General features: G+C 37.8%; 1 protein-coding gene across 3 annotated transcripts in view; it reads left to right on the top strand.

Moving 5' to 3' along the window:
* Nucleotides 1-15705, top strand: part of DPP10 (dipeptidyl peptidase like 10) — a gene marked incomplete at both ends in the record, with an annotated part of 492309 nt that extends 476604 nt beyond the window's left edge. For all 3 annotated transcript variants that reach the window (XM_080346727.1, XM_080346726.1, XM_080346725.1), the window contains 7 exons: nt 6640-6834; nt 8404-8458; nt 11674-11773; nt 12334-12392; nt 12481-12553; nt 14167-14240; nt 15568-15705. In XM_080346727.1, coding sequence (XP_080202853.1) covers nt 6640-6834; nt 8404-8458; nt 11674-11773; nt 12334-12392; nt 12481-12553; nt 14167-14240; nt 15568-15705 — 694 coding nt within the window. The remainder of the gene's footprint in view (nt 1-6639; nt 6835-8403; nt 8459-11673; nt 11774-12333; nt 12393-12480; nt 12554-14166; nt 14241-15567) is intronic.
* Nucleotides 15706-16036: the final 331 nt, after the last annotated feature.

Below are 16036 nucleotides of genomic sequence, written 5' to 3'. Positions count from 1 at the left end.
AATGTATGCAAAGAGAAAATGTATATCTGGAAAAGTTAAGTATTTGCAGATATGAAGTGGCTTTTGATTTCCATATCAGTAACATTGCAATTTGACAGGGACTTAAGAAAAAGAGAGGGAAGGGAGGGAGGGAAAGGCGAATGTGAGTCTAAACCTGAAATTCGCTTAATATGTCTCTGCAGTGCCAATTAAATACCTAGTTAAATGCATATAAGCTTCTAATGGCATATAATCTTCTAAGTGCATAGAAGGTTCTAAGTGTACATAGGCTTTGTCCTCTAAGCTAAAAGGTAAATAAATACAGTGTATAAGATCTCAGCTCTCAGCTCTGTCTGCAGGATTTTTGCACTGGTGACTGGTTTCACTGTCTCAGAATACAGTGGGGTTTTGGTGGCTGAGGTTCATAATTTTACTCTGTTTTTTCAGCAGCAACTTCTGTGTGTGGTGTTCATGTGCTCTCTGGATCAATAGGGGTATAATCACAATAAGTTAGAAATGGATAAAGGGGAGAAAGTTTTATATTATTTGGTATTTTTTTTTTTCAAATCACTGAAAGCTAGTAACCATGTTAAAGGTGTTTGACTGTCATAAAGCTCCTGTATTCATGCAAGGATGCCCACAGATAAATTTGACCTGCCGGCATATGGCACCCATGTGTCTGAGTGTTAAGGCTGAATCCTGCCAGAGAGACTGTACCAAAGGGTTCTGGTCCTGGTGTGAAGCCTTGGTGTGAACTCAGTACAGCTCCATGTAGACACAAGCTCAGCTTAAGGAACAGGCCCCGAATATCCTGTAACCTTCATCATAAGAATTTTGTGAAGATTCATCCATGAGTAGTTGCAGAGCATGCTGCAGCACTCAAATAGGAGATTATTGTATTGCTATGTTAAAATTTATGTCCATCTGTATGGCTGGACTGTCTAACAGATAGGTCTAATGTAGAAACTGGTGATGCCAGCTAGCACTGTTTTTCTTTCCAGAGTTGTGATGCATAGGCTATAAAATGCTAAACAGATTATAACACTCTATTCTATTTGTTCTCCTTAAACCACTAACACATTTCACACTCAGTTTCTTTCTGATATAATGCATACAGGGCAGCTATAGATTAGAGAGGGTTATAATAATTGCCTGAAAGAAGGATTATTATCTCTTTTCTGTATAATTAAGATCAAAGTTTAAATTTCAGATCCTTGATTTTCTCATGGTTCACCTTACTTATTAAAAAAGTTGGAAGATACATTCCTTGATAACACATAGGCAATTATTAAGACTCTGTCATTTAATCCAGATAATAAAATGAGAGGTGATAATCATTCTTTATTTTTTCTTGAACATAATTAAGCTCATTCCTTCAAAATCTGTAGAAAATGTATCTTAAACGTCAACATTTGTTATTTAACGCCATTTAAAATTGTCCAATATGTAAGTGGTTATTGTAAACCTGAATTAGTGGAGAGATTGTTCTGATCTTTGAGGGGGAAAGAAACAACAAGTATTCACCAAGGTAATAGTGAATTGTCTCCAAGAGGTTTCTGTTTGCTTGTTTACTTGTTTTCTTATATTTTGGCAATAAACAGGAATCACTTCACCTGTTATTGAATGATGAAAGTTTTAGGCCTTGCACAGGCAAACAAACCTGTTTATGCCTCCAGTTAATACACACTTGAGACTGATAGCAAGATGAGACAGTAGGGTTGGAAGCGAAGATTTTTCTACAGCTTCAGGAATAACTCATTAAAAGACTAGAAATGTAGAGAGGCATAATGTAAGTATTGGGAAATACTCAAGATCTGAGGTACGGTAACACTTTGTGTATTAATAGCTGTCTTGTGTGCCTTTCATTTGTTGTAAAGTATATTACTTGTTCTAACTGGCAGCTGTTGCAAGTGAAGAAACAATGCTTGGATACATGGTGAATTGTAAAAATATGTGGTGAATTCCACTGCTTTACAGTATGTTTGCATGGAGGACATCCCTGAAGCCCTTTTTGTTTGGCCAGTTCTTCTGCTGTAAAACAGCTGCAAAGTTCACTTTTTTGGGGATCCCTGAGTTGTGTGAATGATGCACTAAATGTTTTGCAAGCCATCCATGTAATGCCCATGTTCATTCAGCCTCTGCCCGGTGTGGCAATATTTCACTGCTCAGTTGTGTTTCTGTTACATCGAAGTATTTGTTTGCTCTTTTAGATTTTCTTCCCCATTCTTTGAACTTTGTAATATTTTTCAGGGCCCAGAGGGAAAATTCATATATCTTAGGCTAGAAGAGGGTTAGACTGGAGGGTTACTTGAGCTTTTTCATTTGCAGTAGCGGTTCTGATGCTCTGGGCAGTGATGGACCTGCTCGCTCCCTTTCTCTTCAGTTGTGTCCTCACAAAAGGCTTGGAAAACAGCTGATCTACGATCCTTCTTCTTTCAGACTCCCCTACCCCTATTTCCTCTCACAGCAGAACACATCATGCTACATGAATAAAACACTCATTTAATCTTCCTCAGAAAAAGATGAGGAGATTAAAATCTTCACCTCCTTTTCTGATGATGCAGGACAGTGTTACATCTCATATTCTCAAAATCGCATTTTTAAAGTCTTCAGCCTCAAGGGTTTCAGAAAGATATTTTAAGAATGATCATTTTATTTTTTGTGTTATTCTATCTATTTCAGTCATGTTTTATTACATGATTCTACCCTGATAATGGAATCACTTCTGGTGATGTGTTCATTTGTTTGACCATATCTGCAGGGAGGAGTTGTAAACATATGATCTTTTTTCAGTTGCAGTCTGCTATATCTGAACAAGCTATATGAATAGAGAGAAAACATCTGGAATTGTTTGTCCTCAGTGTTTGAAGCTATTCAAGTTCCATGAGTTTTTACCTGTAGTGATGGGTGTGCTTCAAAGCTGATGCTTGTGAAAGAGATGCTTATAAGATCTGGAAATGAAGTAGATTTTTCTCTTACACTACTTTTGCAAAATGGTCTTCTTTCCCCACTCAGTTTCACCACAAGCAAAAGATTACATTTATTAGGGATATTTCTTTGCATAGATTTAATCTGTGGAGTTGTAGTCTTTCTGACATATTTGCTATCAAGATACCTTTTCCATATGCTGCATCAAATCCACTGTTGTGCAGAAACAGAAGAGATGTAATGGAAGTTAAGCAGTGATGATAGCAGTTAGTTGCCATATGTCTTTTAAAATTGTTTCCCCCGCTGCTTGGTCAGCCCTATAACTTCTAAATTTCCTATTTAAAATCTTGCCACTTAGCTTTTAAGTTGTGCAAAACCTGGAATAAATTTTGCTGCAGTCATGATAGCAGCATGGCAGAGGAGTATTGCTCAGAGTACAGCAGCAGCCTCTCTGGTAACACTACATTATCCTCTGTAGGCTGTAACTCAAGTCATGAACAGAGACTTTAGTTTAAGCTTTTAGTTATAGAATCTGAAAGAACAGATTCTTCCCTTTTCAGCAATATATGAACTTATGATGAGCTGCCCCTTTTTCCAAACTGTCTGAGATGTATGTGACTGCCTTGCACAAAGCATACAAATTACCCACTAAGGTCAATGATATGAGTTTATTATTGATGGCTTCTGTCTATTTAAGTGGTACCTCAATGGTGAACTTCAGCAGGATGACCAAGTCATCAGCAGTTGCACTGCCACGGTGGGCTCATAATCTGAGTATAGTTGCTGTCGAAGGCACACACGAGACAGCTCTGAACATTGAAATTCAGGAGCAAAAATAAAATAGGGAAAGTAGAAATGCTGTCACTTAAAAGGAAAAAAAAACGAATCGGGAAGAATTTCGCTCTTGATGTTTGACTCTGGAGATGATGCTCCTTAAGGAACCCTTGAGGGATGTTGAAGAGCCTGTGGATTCACATGGACCTGTCAGTGCTGGCTTTGATTTTGCTGTACTGCTTTGAGTAGTCGGTGGTTCCCTTATGGCCATCCAGAGCCAGGTAGGAAGAAAACTTCTGCATTTGTATTACGCTCAAGCATAAATGGCACAGACTTCCTTCCAGGCTTACTAGTGGGGTCAATGAAGAGAATACCACAGAACAGTAGTTAATTGTAATTAGGCTGTAAGTAGTGATGAGCATAAAACAAAACCTGACCTTTGAGGTAGCTGCAGTCCGAGGACAAACTTCACAAATCAGGCTGTGCATCTATTACTGCGCTGTAGTGACAAACTCACTTTGTTACAGAGCCCTTGGGGTGATGTTCAAACTTGCACAAAGGATAAATACCTTGCAGAAGCCCCACTTAAAAGGTTAAAAGTGGGGCCTAAATGGTGCATAGAATATATGCTGTCTCTCTGTGGAGGACAGAAGCACACCTCAGATAATCAGTATCATTTTATAGCAGCAGCTAAAGAGTAAAGAGACCTTTTGATGCTAATGGGAATTTTGACATGTACCTCAATGGAAATAGCTTTAAATGCTTGTCACAGATTACTACTGTGGACATTCTTGAAATAGATTAACCACTGGAAAATTGCTTCCAAAAGCAATACGTCAAACAACCCATCATGCAGGAGAGGAAGATGTGTAGTGTTTAAATTCTGAGCCTAAAAGTAGCCTGGCTGTGCCCTCCAGAGAAGGAGTTTGGGAAAACATCACTGACCATCCTCGCCCCTTGAGAAACTTGCTGAAGTTCTTCTTGTTGTTCCTTTCTTAATAGAAGAAATTATCTGAGGGAATCATCTTTCATTTAAAACCCTTTTTGGTTTTAAGCACTTCCTGTTAATAGAGAAAGGCTTACAAATGTAACAATTCTTCCCTTATTCCCAAGTGTCTAGATACATAACATATACATAGAAACACATACGCATGCATAATACTTCAGTATATAACATGTGTAAAACAAAAGTGGACGCTGTTTTGTTCTTGTGTTAGGTGGGAGGGAAGTAGGCTGACTTATGATTTTTTCGCTTGTGTGGGGTGCATTAAACTGTTGGAAAGATAGCTAGTCAAACAAGGATATTTCTGACATATTAACTTATTGTGGAAAGTTGGAAGAACTTAGAAAAAAAACCTGTAACTGGTCTGAGGTTTCTACTATTGGAAGCAGTGGTAAAGGGTCTGTGAAAACATCTATGTCAGTGTAGAATGCTGAATTCTGAAACCTTGCTCTGTACAACAAGCAGAAATTGAAAGAATTGTTCTGCTTCTGCTCTTATTGTAAATAATAATGATAATATACTTCTGAAATGTGTTTTCTGCAGAGCCAACTTGACAATCAGTGTTTCCAAATTAATCATTCTTCACTGTTGGCAGTTAACATAATCACAACTGAACTGGTTAACCAAACCAAAAAAAAATGCCCTTCCTTTATTTTTATAAAGCCAAGTAAAAACTTGATGCACAAGATAATGGTAAATCAAGCATAACATGTTGTGACTGAGTCAATAATCAAGTAATCTTGATTTTAGTGCATGATATAGCAACTACATAGGTAGATCAGTCTGAATTTGAGAACATATATGTTCATCATAAGCTTACTAATTGATATAGAGATTACCTTGAAGATGGTCTGTGTTATCCACAGCCAAAACTAGATATTGTATCAGCAAATTGTTGTCCATACAAGACAGTAGTTATTGTAGGAGATTTTTATCTCTCTTTCCTATCCCCAGGTTTATATAAGTCTCTTTGGCAAAATAATAATTTTTGTCTTCATCTTTCTTTCACCTAAGACAGGATATTCCCACAGACACTGTCCAATCTAATTTCCATACAGCCAGCACAGACACTTTTACATTTTAATTTGCATTCAACTGACAGATGCAGCATGCATAGAAGTATTTCACATTTTGTACAACTTTATGGTAGCCTGCTCTCTGTGTTTATCTTGGGGGAAAAATAATGACAAGCTTCTCTTTTAAAAATGACATTTTATTTTCTTTGGAAGGAAAAGAATATATTTGGCTTCAACAAAAAAATGCTTATTGTTCCTCCAGAAACTGCATTTCCCCATTCTATTCCACCTTTTCTGCTGTAAAGCACCTTTTTTTAGTCATAAAATAAACTTATCACTCCTGCCGGCATCCATTTCTTGCTCTGAATTTGGATGGGGAAAATATAATTTTCTCCAATATGTATTTTAGTCTTCTTTGTACCCAATTTCAAAAAAATCCATTCAAGAATACAATAATGCAATTATTTTTGTTTTCTAAGATGGCATCTTTCTTAATAGTATTATATATCCTACAAAATCATATTCAGCATACCGATTAATTTTCCTTATGTCTGCTTAGTGTGACTTAACAAATTCTACATGAGCCTTCTCAAAACTGAGCTAGCCATTAGCGATTATGTTATTTTTTTCTGTTCACTTTATTAACCTATAAGCAGCACTACATGCCTCAGTTTTCTGTTTCTTTCTATGAAGTATATTCAGGTATTGGCAACACTGCAACATAGCGGTTATAAAGTTAAAGAAACTCTTTTGCTTACTACTACTGGAGGGATACCAGCACTAGGTAATGTGGCGGTATGGATGGAAGTGACGATAATTCAACAGGATTCCATAACCGACTGAACTCTGCCAGCTAGGTTAAATAAAATATCGGAGAACGGCAAAGTGCATCACATTGTCAATAGTCTTCGTTTGTGTCTGGTGTGTTGGTATTTGCAGTGATGAAGCTCCAGGCAGCCAGTTGGTTACAGATAAGTTTCACATTGACTGGGACTCAGTGCTTGTCAACTCTGATAATGTCATCGTAGCTCGATTTGATGGCAGAGGGAGTGGATTTCAAGGCCTTAAGATTCTCCAGGAGGTCCACCGATGCTTAGGATCAGTGGAAGTGAAGGACCAAATAGCAGCCGTAGAGTACGTATGTGCAAACTTTTCTTCTCTTTTACCTTGTCTGATGAACGAACATTTTTAACTCAAGCTGCTCATAATGTTTTCTTTGCATTGTGAATGCCATTAATGTTTATTTTTAATGCAGTTGAAAATTTTGAAACAATAATATTTTCATTATAAACAGCAAATAAAAGATCAAAGAGGAGTTTGCTTTTTGTGTTGTTGCTTCTCTTTGATAAAGCTGTTCTTCTGTGTGCAATGTAAATATGCTATCTGAGCTAATTTGTACATGTCTATATTGCTAAGGAAAATTTTTTGCAGTGCACATGTTAATGTTTAGCTGCATTTGTGTCACAGTATTTCAGGCCTATACGATAGGATACTACTCTCATTTCCACCACAGAGTTCTGGAATAATCATACAAAGCAAATGGAGTTATAATGGGGTAAATCAGAGCAAAATTTGGGCAAATACCTGCTATTTCTCATTTGCTTTATCATTCTTAGACCGATATAAATCCACCAGCTGCAGATAAGAGTCATTTCCATCTGTGGTGTAATCCCACATGGCTTTGACAACACTTTGTTCAGGGTCCACATGCCAAAATGGCTGATACCAAGGTCTGGATAGAGTTTTTCTAGGGATTCTCAAGGAAACACAGATTTTAAGCCAGAGGTTGGGTTTTTTTTTCTTCTTTGGAAAGGGGTTGATGCTTCAACCATTGCATGAGTAGGCAGCTGTCTCTGACATTACATACCTGGGCAATAGGTCTCCTAATGTTCATGCTGGTCAGGAATGGGCTGCGTTGAGCAAAGCAACTCAAGGTGACCCTTGTGAAAGGGCCATCAGGAGCAGACCATACACTGGGCTGTGAGAACCGAGCTCGCTACTGAACCACTAAGATGTTTTAGGCTAAATTACATGTGGATGCGCTGCATGGGGAAAAAGGGAAGGTGCCCTTGGCTGAGAGAAGATACTGTGGCTGGTTTTGTCTTCTCAAAAGCAGTTGGATTTTGCCCCGAGGTTATTCTGTCTTCCTATATAAAATTCACCATTACTGATTAATGGCCTTGATGAGAGAATTAATTATTTGGATAATTATCTAGATTCAAGAAGTTGCATTCATTTTACCATCCTTTAGGTGGTGGAAGACTAGGCACCTGGTCAAAGCCAGTCATTTAAGCTATACTCAGTGGGAAATCCTGGCATTTCTGGAGGGTGATTCTCCCCACACTGACAGAGGTTTCCAACATGGGTGGGAAAGAATGGCTGTTTGAGGGTGTCTCTCTGCTCTCCTTTAACTGAAGAGCAGATGTAAATGGGCAATTTAGACAAGATGTTTAAATTCAGATATCCAAAGTTAGATGAGATGAGCTCAATACCAGCTGTTTGCTATATCGAGAAGGAATTAGAAAGCAAATCACATTTCTCAGTGCAATAATACTTTTATTGGTATAATTTGCTCTTCTGCCTGATCTGCATGTATGACAATTCCTTACTGTACAAACAATTTTCCTTACATACTTGATTCAACAAGTAAAATTCACCATTTTATCAAAAAAAACCCAAAACACAACACTTTTTTCCTTGCAGGTCGCTATTGAAACAACCCTTCATTGATCCTAAGAGGCTGAGTATATTTGGAAAGGTAATGTGCGGAATGTATCATCATGGTTCTTAAAGAAAACCCTATCAGTTCATAAACAAATATTTTTATCTGTTTTCCTAAGAAAATTCCAGTTATTAAAAGAGGGGAAAAAACCTTTATATAATTTACTGTAAGTTCTGTGTATTATTTTTTACTCTCGGAATGGGTGTTTGAGATCTATCAGATCAGTTCTATGGTACTGCAGTATTTGTGTTTCAGAATGTATAGGAGAAAGTATTTGTTTAAAAAACCTACTTTCCTCAGAAATGTTTAATATGGCCTTAGCTTTTGCGAAAGCTTGTTTCTTGCACTTCTACATTTGCGCTGCAGTTAAATTGACAGTGGCCTTCCAATGCAACTTTTCTATCTGAATGTCTTACTGACCCTGTAAGTTTAGCTGAGTTACAACCCTCTGGTACTGTCAACAACTTCAGTTTCATGACATCTGCTAGAAATCTTGCCATTGCTGTTATGTCAACTGGCTTCACCGTGTGGCATGTTGATGCCTCTGGCATGAGACAGAACAAGGCAAAGGCTTAACCATTAGTAACAAACTAAATAGCATTTTACTGATGTCTGTTAAAAACAACAATTAGAAACACCACATAATTGCTACTTCTTCTATGAACTAGCATGTGCAACTTTTATTTTTAAAAAGTGTTTTCTTAAAAATGAAGATGTTTTGTGCCTTTGACCTCAAAGCACTAACAAACTCTGGTCAAATACCAAGACAAACTTCTCAGTCATCAGTTATAAGAGCAGCAGACTTTCCACTATCGAAACCTGTAGTTCCCATCCCCTTTGCTACTGGCTTGTTCCATGGCCTTGGGCAGGACACTTAACCTGATGGTGAAGTGATGAGTCAGTTATTGTAGAGCATTAATGTAAACATGGTTTTGCATATCTGCCAAAGGCAGCCACAAAGACAACTTTTTTCTTTCATAAAATATTGATTTTGGTGTTCCTGCATTTATTTTTTGAAAGAAAGATTGAGGAGTTAGAAGGGGAAATATGAGAAAGCCAAGAGCAAAAACTGGGAAATTCGATAAGCTTTGGTGCTGCTTTGAATTCAGGGAAATTTACCCTTTCCCAGTTAACCTCTGAGTTGTTTTCTACTCTCAAACAAAAATTCATAAAATTATTAAGTCAGTTTTAGAATCAGGAAACAAAAGTCTATTTAACAGTTTCCTGGAGTTAATTGTATTTGCCTCCACTTTGCTTATTTTAGAGTCAATTTAAAATCTCTTTAAAACTCATTTCCTTTCTACTATGCACAACAATTTGATAGGAAGATTTTTTTTTCTATGCGTTAATTTGGCTTAGTCATAGAAATAGGATGTGCACTCTGCTTGAAAATAAGATGGTTTTGGAATTGCTTAATGTTGGTCTCATAAAGTTGGGCTCATGCACAGTCTCATGTAGCTTTTAGAACTACACGGAAATACATCTCTTGTCACAATCAGCAATGTGAACTAGGCACAAGAGTAAGAAGACTGACCAGAAGGGCAGAGTGTGGAAAATCTCTGCTTCTAACTACCAGGCAATCTCCCAGTGCCCCCTCGCTCACCTCTGGGAGGGTACAAGCCCAAGCAATGCGCGATCCAAGGGCCTTTTGAAACTGTTAGACAGCAAATTGTGTTTTCATGTAGTTTGTGGGGTTTTTTTCATGGAAGTAGAAAGAGAGCTTGAAAATAAGTTGCAACTTTACAGCCAACCGGCTTCCTGAAAATACGGCAATTAGGTTGTAACCACCAGAAATCCGAACAACGAGTGAGGCACCATGTATCCTTGCATCAGAACATATGAACGCTCTTCTGCATTGTCATTGTGAAGTGTTTCTAAAAATGTGATCTCGCTTGGTAATGTTTTTGTCCTGGAAAGCCTGGCTGGAAGCGAGGGCACGAGCACAAAGGAAAGAATTTCCCAGGAGAACTAAACAAGCTCTTAATGAATACAAAGCATAAATAATAAATAACCTTGCAATAGCCATCCCAGGATTAAAATTGTGCTGCGAAGCTGCTGTGAAAGATACAAACAGAATATTAAAACCAAATGTAGAGACCCAGAGGCAGAGGAAAGTTGTTATTCTCTTAAACTCTTTGAGTTATACAAGTTATTGGTACCCACTCCAAAATTCTTTCTTAGGCAAAATCTGTTCCTGTGCATGGACAATTCTGGGCAGCTCTTGGCCTTCTGGGATGGAATTTCTATGGGAAAGAGATGACTCAGTTCCTCACACTACCTTGAAAATCCAGCTCTTATTCTGTGTTTCCTTCAGTGTGTCTGTTCGCATTTACTATACGTTGAATCTGAAGAGCACTCCTCTTTGCTTATTTTTCTTAACTAAGGTTAAAGGATTTTCAAATATTCCTGTTCTTCCACAGAAACCATCTATTCATTAAATATTTAGACATGAAGAACAGGAGCAGGCAAGATTCAAAAAAGTCCAACTCTGTGACCATTTGACGCACATTGTTCTTTTTGGGGGTTGGTTGGTAGTGTACATTTTTCTTTTCACTGTCATGGGATAACTTCTTCCTTAAGGGTGTTGTGCCAAACAAAATACAACAACAAAAATAATACAGAGCATAATATAGAGCAATGTGGCTGCATGCAGCTTTTATATCTGCAAAACAGCACATGATCTGTACCTCTTTGTGGGATATCTGACAATGCTGTAGCAGAAACCTCATTAATAGCAATAGAATTAAATCTGTGAAGGTTCAAGTGTCAGGGAATGACATACTGAAATTGGGTCACAGGTTTCCCCCATTCTTGTACTCTCTGTCCTGTCAGCAAAATGCTTAGTGTGGCTTGGTAACTAGTAAATATCTACATTTAATATATTAAAAACTGAGTACAAATCTTCCTGTCTAGGCTATGTTCCCAAAAGCCTTTCCTTTGGTTGATGTTTGTTTTTTCTGTAATTTTAAAATCTTTTACTACTTATAGGCTAGTACTTCATGTTAGAGTAATGGAGCTTAAACCGAAGTATACTTGTTAATATTAACTGCATAGTTTAAAGACCATGACCAGGTCAAACTATATCTTTATTCACTCCTAAGTGTATGTTTACATTTCCTTTAGGAGCAATTCTTGCAGATATTAATCCATACTGTAAAATTACACTATTGGATTAGCACAATGGCCTTTAACTTTGTTGTTGCTGAAGACAAATGAACCAATAAATATCTCCATATAATTTCTGTTGTTAGGGATACGGTGGCTACATTACATCAATGGTCCTGAAATCCAGTGAACGGCTTTTCAAATGTGGAGCTGTGGTGGCACCAATTACAGATATGAAGTGGTATGGTGAGTATTCCCTTCCCTTCACCTGTGTGATAGTCTATTAAAAATATATTGTTATTTATGGGCCTACTACTCATTTTAACTAAGGACAGACAAGGTAGCCATATCAGCTAGGTTTCACCTCACTGTCTCATTGTCTTCTTTAAACGCGAATGCTGGGAAAGTTTACCAAAATGTGCAACAGATATATTGTTATTAACACCACTGATATTTGCGAAAGGGTGTTATTTCCCATTTCCCACTGAAATTCAATCAGATACCCCATTTCCTAAGAATCCTTCAGGTATATCAGCCTGAATCAAGACTTAAAATAGGAATGAATTTAAGGTTAATGGTGAATTTCTTCCAATGTCAACCATGTCATCATTCAATCAGAGTATTTGGTTCTGTATGGGTATTTACTGGGCACAGGCTATCAGACCAGGTTACTTTAATGAGCTGGCGTTTTTGTGGTGTTATTTTTTTTTTTTTCCTAACCATTTTAAAATAATAATAAATAATAAGCTGATGATTTTTAAAACAAATTTTGACAAAGTCACAAGTTTTTGCTTTTACTTTCACAGCATCAGCTTTTTCAGAAAGATACCTTGGTATTCCATCAAAAGAGGAAAATACCTATCAGGTAGGTTACCATAAACAAGTAACTTAATATGCCAGTTTTACTCTTAAAATGCAGTTCAGTTACACCTTTGTGTGTGTTTGGTTATTAGGTGTCCAGCGTACTACACAATCTTCATGGTTTAAAAGAAGCGAATTTGCTAATAGTTCATGGGACAGCTGATAGTAAGTATTTACAGACACAATTACATTTGGAGACAGAGTTTTTAAATAGCCAGGCATTCAAAGACAGGTTAGGCACGCACCTAGCAAGTATATTTTTTGTTTTATTATCCCTCTGATAGGACTTTTTATTTTATTTCAATTGCCACTTCTAACTGTAAACTGATGACACTTTGCTGAATATTTGTACCTGTATGTTCTAATTTGTTTAAATCTTGTGGACCACCGTCTTGCTAGTGAAAGTTATTATATGAATTATTAATAGAACAGCATACATTTTTCATGGTATTTTAAATTCATAGAGATTCTGCAATCGAAGAAAGAATTATCAGTATAGTTGGTGAAGTACAGCACAAAACGGGAAGTTAAACTGTCCAGCGAATTAATTACAAGGTAGTGCCAAAGCACCTGAAGCTGAAGCGATGGGGAACCTTTTAATAGCACCAATACTTTTAGCAGTAGTTTAAGACAGAGAATGAGTAAAACAAAATTCTAGTACTTTAAATTGAATCATAAGATGTGTCAATCAAGAGATAATTTGCAATTACAAATTTAAATTTAACTGCAGTATACTTTTCTGAACTTTCTTAACTGATGTAGATCTAAAGAACGAGCTTTGATGCAGGCACAAATTACAGTGCTGCAACAAACTCTTCTGTACAGATTGACATGCATACATTTTTCCCCGGCATTTTCCTAGTGAATGTGGGATAACACACGGTTTCTTACTCCTCAATCTGGAGGGATGAGTCCCTCGCACTGACAAAGGCTGAGGTTAGAGTGCCTACATGCACAACCGCACAGTGAGGATGGCACCCACCAGCCTGTCACCCTGGTATAACTTGTCAAACCCGTGTTATGGATCCCAAGTGCAATCCCAACATCCAGCGTTTCTTCCCAAAGCAGGGGAGAGAGGGGCAGAGGAGATATACTGGGTGACTGAGTAGGTATGAGGGTCTCAGACTTTGCTGATTGTGAAAGGCAGCAGCAATTTCTAGCCCTCTGAACTCGGCGCTGAAGGGAATTGGGACTCTGATAGATGTCTGAGCAATACAGGGTGTTCAAGACTAGGGCTCTGATTGCCTGCTGCCCTTGCTTAATATCACATCTAGTGACACTGCCCAGCCCTCTTGCAGCCTCTGCAGAGTTAGGACATGGTAATAAAGTTGCCTGTTTTTACCACACAAGATTAAGTTACTGATATGTTACAGAAAGCCCATTACTTAAAGAAGTATGGGCTGCAATAACCCTGTGGAAGCAATAGAAAATCCAATGTACTTTCCTTTAACACAATTATAAACTGTCATGATGTTCAAACAGAATGGTTTTACACACCTCTGAACTATTGCAGTGTGTGTAAATCAAGGGTAGAGAGAGGAGCCCTCACCAAATGCCCAGAAAGCTTGGATTCCTTGGGGCTTCCAGCTCCTGCTCCGAAACCTCCGCTCTTACTCCCTGTGTCACTATTAGTGGTGGGGCTTCTGACCAGAACCAGTCAGCTGCAGATTCGGTAATTACAAAGGTTGAAAATGCTTTTAGTCGAAGCTGTTTAACAGATAACTATTTTATATTAGTGTAGGTTTTTCTAATAACATCTAAATGTTGTTGTCTTGCAGCTAAAGTCCACTTTCAGCATTCAGCAGAACTAATTAAACATCTAATAAAAGATGGAGTTAATTACACTATGCAGGTATGTGCTGCTGTGACATGTCCTATAAATATAGTTTAACATTTAACCTCATATTGCTGTTTCTTTCCTGTGAAGGACCCTCCCTATGACAACACACCAATATTACCACAATTTGCAGTTAGAATTCTGTTTAATCTTATTTTTCTTACTGTTAGAATTGATGTCAATAAATATATCTTGTCGTTCTTCTGGGCTCTTTCTTCTCTCTCTCCTCTTCCTTTTTTTTTCCACCTGTTTATCCTACAACACTAGACAAAGCGCTTTAGAGTCCACATACACTCTTTGTAATATGGGGATATCACTCCTTTAGTCCCTTTTTACCTAAAAAATACTGGGTCACATGAAAGTAATTTCCCCTTATTTTCAACATGATTTTGGGTAACTCCTCCAAGTATCCCTGATGTTACACATTGCCAACCTCGACCTTACTGAACCTTAAGTGAACCTCTAGTTTTCACTGAAGTGTGTGAGCTCAGGTCAGGGAGGGGGTGTTGACAATGGTGTCAGCATCACTTATTAATGGAAAAGGACTATATGTATAAAATCTGAGCAGGGTAGGATCTGTTCCAGCTGTCCCTGTGGTCCCAGCTAGAGGTGATCTGAAAGCCTACGGAGAGAGGAAGATGCAGGAATGACAGAGGTGGCTCAGAAGAACCCAATAGAACTGTTCTCCTGCAACCTTGTGATAACCTGAGTTTGAGGAAGCAGCTGAAGCTTTTTGCCTCAGGCCACCCCAAGTCTCTCATCCTAAATCCTGTGGCCTGGATTTCTTCATTCAGCCTGCATATTTTTGTTCAGCCTCACTTAGGAGAAATTACCAGTGGAATTTGAATTAAGAGATTAAAAATGCCCACATCTACCCTAGGAGAGAAAGATGATGGGCTTTAGATAAGATAGGAAAAAAGCTAAAATACAAATAAAAAGGTTTTTCACTGAATACTTAGAAGCTGGGATAGTGAGAGGTCCCTAAAAGCATAAGGTAATTAATTCTTATTGACATTAATGGGATTTGGATACCTCGACACTATTGAAAATGCCAGCTATTGTGCCAGTTATGAGCACAATGGCTGAGAATATACATTTTTTCACTTCTGCAGATCCTGCTGCAGTGGTGGCTTTATTTAAGGTCAAATTTCAAGAGAATGAGTTTTACTTTGGGTTTTATTAGCTTTTCTTGATGCCATAAAACTAATGTTATCATCCTGTTGTCATCTAAAACATTTTGAAGATCAGAGAAAGAAGATTAGACCCCTAAATATTTGAAAAGCCTTTAAAAAAAGCCATTTACTTATCTTTTTTTTTTCTTTTTTCCCTTCTCCTCTGCTAGATCTACCCGGATGAAGGTCATAACATTGCTTCTGAGAAAAGCAAATATCACCTTTACAGCACAATCCTTGGGTTTTTTAGTGCTTGTTTAAAGGAGGAGACACCAATTTTACCACAGGAACCTGAAGAGGACGAATAAGGAAGTCTATTTGTGTAGTACTGAAGGGGACTTACTTTGTGGCTCAATAAAACCTTAAATAAAAGTGACTGTAAGATTGCAGATTCTGCAGAAGCTCAAGGGCAGCTAAAGGATATCACAGTGGAACAGCACATTTACAGACAATGAGCTAATAAACTAGAATTCGACTGCAAAGTCCAAACATATTACCAAGGGACAAAACCTTTACCTTTGTGGAAGGTCAACAGTTGGTTACAGTTTCCTGGAAGAAATTAGTTTTGCATAAGTGTAGAGTTAGTGCATGTTTGTTATGTTAAGCCTCACTGTTGGTTCTGTACGTGGTTGCTCGTTT

Source organism: Nesoenas mayeri (genome assembly GCF_963082525.1).
Source record: "Nesoenas mayeri genome assembly, chromosome: 6".
NCBI classification, from domain to species: Eukaryota; Metazoa; Chordata; class Aves; order Columbiformes; family Columbidae; genus Nesoenas; species Nesoenas mayeri.
Note: the sequence above shows the minus strand (reverse complement) of the source record. Positions and strands in the feature narration are given on the sequence as shown.